This window comes from Frankliniella occidentalis, unplaced genomic scaffold (assembly GCF_000697945.3).
Source record: "Frankliniella occidentalis isolate FOCC.00 unplaced genomic scaffold, Focc_3.1 Scaffold472, whole genome shotgun sequence".
NCBI classification, from domain to species: domain Eukaryota; kingdom Metazoa; phylum Arthropoda; class Insecta; order Thysanoptera; family Thripidae; genus Frankliniella; species Frankliniella occidentalis.
The window spans coordinates 22,657-27,980 of NW_026267590.1; the positions used below are offsets into that span (position 1 = coordinate 22,657).

The window sequence follows — 5,324 nt, forward strand, 5'->3', positions numbered from 1 at the left end:
CCCCCGTCGGCCCAAAATCGCCTTCTGGGGGGTGGGTAGGCAATTTGTCCGACAAAGCCCCCGAAAGTAAGCAACCCACAGCAAATCGCACCCTCCGTCAGACGGACTTAAAACCGCGCCGGCAACTATTCTTATGGAATGTATTCAACCAGCAAGCTGAACGGCAACATGTTTTAAGGGGTTTACTGTAGTGCGACGTTTTGGTTACGAGTCCAATGCAATATTCACATTTTTATTTCATCAAGCTTTCTCAAAACTTCACGTACGAACATGAGCCATTATAAAAGAGTTTATTTCAGGTGCAGCAAGGTCCGTGAAGACTGTACTGCCCCATGACATGATTCCGTACAGAATATTGCCGATGAACGCAGGACTTCCCGAAACACCCTGCGATTCCAGGAGAAAATGTTGTGTTGACAATGTTAATTACAAGTTCAAGTAAAATTTTTGTATCGAAGGGTTACTTACATTGTCCGGGGAATTGGCTACACAAAATTCTTGGGATGTGATTGTGGCAAGCAGCTTCTTGCCGCACTCTTTTCTGCTTAAAAGCTGTCCTCTCTTCATCCGGAGGCTGGCTTTCTGAATATCTTCACCCTTAAAAGATAAATTAGAGCACGTACCGACGAACGAAATTTTAAAAATTGAATTTGAAATTAAACACTGCGATTCTTGTCGCTGCAGTCCAAGTCACCAAGGGATCAGGCGATATCACCGTCGTGTGTCTGTCTGTGTTCTCATTAGCATCCATAACTACTTGCTGCACCGATGACGAAATGCGAGTTTGTTCAAACATTGGCATTTCTTGGGGCAGTTTCAAATGCATTTACTTCGAGGGGTCGATAACTCCCGAATTGGGTGTACAAACTTCAAGAATTGGATTTGAATTGGCTTGAATTGGCTTGAATTGGCTTGAATGTAATTTGAATTGGCTGAATTGTTTCTGAATTAGTTTGAATTATTGTGATTTTGTTTTACTGAATTACCGTGAATTGGCTTGAATTGACTTGAATTAAATGTAAATTTCCTTGAATTGGACTGAATTAGTTAGTTGAAATATTTTTGAATTCGTTTGAATTACTTCTGAATTGTGTTGAATTAAATTGAATTGGTCTGAATTAGTTTGAATTGGGCAGAATTAGGAGTGTACATTTGGCGGGGGAGTTATCCGACCATCGATTTACTTTCAGGATTTGTTTAGTTTGAAATATTCAACTGTTTTATTTGAATAGGGTGTTCCAGGCTATCTAAAACGGAAGTAGGAAAAGATCAAACTCACTGACTTTTCTGTTTCCGTAAAGGCTCTTATTGGTCGAGATGATGACGTGCCTTTACGGCCTTTCAGGTATGAGAAAATGTCAGATCAGTTTCGAGCTCCCCCTCAAATTTGAGAGGTTAGAATCGGACCACACCACCATGATAATTTCTCAAACTGAACAGGCGGAAACAGGTAAATCAGTGAGTTTGTTCTTTTTCACTCCCGTATTAGGTAGCCTGGAACACCCCATTCGCTCGTAGTTTGTTGGTATGTTGGAAGCACTGCACTCGACTGGGTAAAGTGCGCAAACGACACATGAGCCACCTCAAGACTTTCTTACTCTCTTACGAGGGTTTAAATTGACGGATCGTCAAGCCGAGAGTGATATTTTTAGTTTCAGTGTTCCGGAACTCGTCCCGCGAGTGTCTGGTGGAAAGAAACGAGTGATATTTCGAATGGTTTAGGTGTTAACGTACGTAAGTTGGAGGGGGAGGGGGGGGGACTGGATCGGGAAAAAAGTGGCAAGGTAACTAATGTTTCGGGTTTATCTTGACGAACGAAAATAAAAATGTTTTAGGCTCAAAGAAGATTGGAATCGAAAAGGCAGAGATTTTCCACACCAAATTGGAACTTTGGTCGTTTTTGGCACTTTTGTCAGTTCGAGGACCAATAACTTTGCTATTTCGACTCTGATCGGCTTTGAGCAGAAGACATTTCCTTTTTAATTTTGAAAAAGGAATCCAAATCTTGCATTACACTTTTAATTTTGTAACTTAAAAAAAACAACAACCTAATTTGCCATTTTGTTATTTTAACAATTAAGGGGTGGTTAGAAAGGGTTGGAAGTTCGCAAGGGCAGTTTTTTGACACGACATTATGTCAGCTATACCTAGGAGAGTAGTCCCCTAAATTTTCAGCCGGATCCAACACCCCAATCGGTCAGGGGAGCGTCACAAAGCAACCTCTGTTACCTAAACACACTGCGAAGTGGGGTGTCGCGATGCGTTAGGCCCCACAGCTCGCGAACCAATCAAGATCAAGGTTTGCGCTTTTAGGGGTCTGTTGCCAACATATGAGCCTATCTTCCTGCCAAACGGCAACCTCCCACCTAATCACACTTCGAAATTACGCCCTTGTCAAAAAAGAGGTGCTTTAATTTTGCTCACGAGTGTAGATGTTCAGTCAAACTCACATTCCGTACATGGACAAGCCGTTTCCCAGAAAAAGAGGAACGTAAACACACACAGACTCACGACGGAGACACCGCCTGACCCCTTATCGACTTGGATTAGGCTTCGCTCAGCGAAATTCAGGGGGGAAATCAGAAAAACCATTAAGAAATCATTTGAACAACTAGAAAAAAACAGAAACAAGAAAAAAAAATTATTAAAAGAAAGAGAAAATAAAGGGGAAATCAGAGGAAAATTACAAAAGAAGACAAAGTGGTGTATACTTGAATTTATCGTGAATTACCCCTCGGGAGAGGCGGAGAGAGGGGGGGGGGCGGCATGCACTGCTTCCAGCTCCGGCCGCTAGGCTGCAGCACGCTCTGGGTCCACTATGAGAAATAAACAGGTCAGCTGCGCCTATCTGATGGACCATACGCGTTCGATGCCGAAATAACTTAAATGAGATCCTTTTTCAAGTGATGATACGACTTGATGTAATTGCGTAGAACCCAAACCACTATTTTGAGCGCACGATTTCCCATAGTGGACTCAGCGTGCTGCGCCCTATCGGCTAGACCTGGAAGCAGCGCCGTCGCTTAGGCCTCATTGGAAGAGACCCCCTTCTCCCCTCTCACGTTCAAGGAGGTGAATCGGTTGCCTACCTACTTGGTGGGCCCTCATTCATTATAGTTTCACAGGACATTTGTCACATCACCTATTGTTTTAATGCACTTTGCTTAGCTAGCCCGCGCATAATGTTAACGCACGGGGCCCTACATTAGCAAATTACACCACTCTGATGCTGGGTTTTCCACGACTTTCTTTTAACCACATTACAAATTTAAGGAAAATGAAAGGGGTCCCTTAGTGAAGTGTAAGATTAAGTAGGGGTTGAAGATGGTGTCTGATTTTAACTAGAAAACGGCTGGATGATTTAAGAAAACAAACACTAAAGAAACCCGAGCAGGTTCGTTACAAACTACCTAACGGCTAATACGATTCTGCTCGACCCCCCGATTCAGTTTGCAACAGGTCAATCTAACAGGAACCAGGAACCTACTAGCGTGCACTGTAAACTCGTGCACAACACGTCAGATTTTATTGGGCACACCCATGAAAATCTTTTAATGCACGGAATCGGGCGATTGTTTAAACAAAACCTACGATTCACAGAGAAACGGACGAAAGACTCTCTTATTTAAGAATTGGGCTTCAATTTGATACATAAAAGCGGACTGTAACCTGTAACCCTGCGGGAACATAACCTTTTTCGGCATTAATATCCGTTCGCCCCCCCCCCTCATCCACCCCTGGTATTTTGACAAAAATTAGCGCACATGACTGTGTACTCTGTGACGTAAAGGAAAGGGTTAACGGAACGGCATATATCGTGTAGTTTATGACCGCAGTACTTTTAAACTGATGAGGACCTAACTATTGAAGATTTCGAAGGAACAAATCTTGTCCTTCGAAGGTTAAGGTAGTTAAGGTGCCGATCCCACAAGGATGGAGGCCATCACTGTACGATAGGTGCCATTTTAGATTTCGTCTTCAGTTTTCGACTATCTCAAAGTTTGGCTAAGCTAGGCTAATTTCAGTATTTTTCGCTCCAACTTTGCACCGTTTGGGTGCCAGAGTGTTTTTTAAACGGACCCGTTTCTGCCAGACAGTAGGGGGGGCGGGCGGGTGCGTCATGGTTTCAAACCACCTGTTAAGCAGCTCCACACCCACGCCCGGGTACCAGAGCAACAATAGACACATTGCTCTGAGTAGTCGGCCCCCTGCGCGCGCTGCCCAGCGCCCACGCCAAAAATTGTGTTCAATTATAAAAGTAATGATTAATAGGCTAATTCACAAAAATATCACGCAAAAAGATACATTAAGGACAAGAACAATACAGTAGGCATCGGGTAGAGATCGTACGCAAACCACGTGACGGGTTTTTGGTGGGTTTTGACCACCCCCCTCCCCCCCTGTGGTGGTCTGTGGTGGTTTCGGGGACCCCCCCCCCCCTCCAATTTCACGTGGTTTTCAGCATATGTATTATTTACGACTATATAGAGCATTTTAACAAAAAGTGCATGTTTTCTGGTATTCAAAACTTAATTTAGTGGTGACTTTTTGATTAAACACCGTCAGATTTCAGTGATTTGTCACGAAATAATCGGATTTGTGCTAGTGTTTCTCAAAAATATGCTTATTTTAGCAGGTAATTAATAGTCACGTGACTTGGCCGAAACACCCCCCTCCCCCTGGTGGTTAGGGTAAGTCGTATATCGCTTATTTTCGATTCTTGGGTTGTAATAGTGTTTTCCAGGCGCCATTTTGGATAAAAACTCCTGGAAACATTTTTTAAGTTTTTTCCTTCAAAGTTTTCATAACCCTACCTTGCCTGTTATTCTGACCTGCCATAAGGGGTGGTTTTGAAAACTACAATTTTGGGCGTATTTTTTTCTTGACTAAACACGCAATTTTACGGTCCTCTGGGTGAAAATTTTAAGGAGAAGGCTCTATCTCAGCCGGTTTTCGAGCCACGAATTATTATTGGAAGGGAAAAGGTTGCTTATTTACAGCAATATAAAAACAATTCATATCATGCAAACCGGCACCGGCAGAGATAGAGCCTTCTCCTTAAAATTTTCACCCAGAGGGCCGTAAAATTGCGTGTTTAGTCCAGAAAAACATACGCCCAAAATTGAGGTTTTCAATTCACCTCTTATTAGGGCGTTCCATTTTAAAATCGGTATGCCAGAACGCAGGTAAAATGAAAGTATACGTTGTGGACGTTACAACAATGCTAAGCGGAGGTGGCTGCGATGTCGGGAACCATGCGCAAGAACGAATTTTATGTCTTTGTCACTTTCGCGCCAATTTTCCCTCACGGTGGTTTTTCGCGT

The 5,324-nt window shown here is 43.1% G+C and overlaps 1 protein-coding gene across 1 annotated transcript in view; it reads right to left on the reverse strand.

Annotated features, from left to right (window-relative positions):
- Nucleotides 1-216: 216 nt before the first annotated feature.
- The window catches only part of LOC113215301 (mite allergen Der p 3-like), a 20,656-nt gene continuing 15,548 nt past the window's right edge, over nucleotides 217-5,324 (reverse strand). Inside the window, exons 3-4 of the mRNA XM_052274942.1 lie at nucleotides 469-597; nucleotides 217-387 (exon numbers count right to left, since the gene is read on the reverse strand). Of these exons, the coding sequence (XP_052130902.1) occupies nucleotides 259-387; nucleotides 469-597 (258 nt within the window). The 3' untranslated portion in view covers nucleotides 217-258. The remainder of the gene's footprint in view (nucleotides 388-468; nucleotides 598-5,324) is intronic.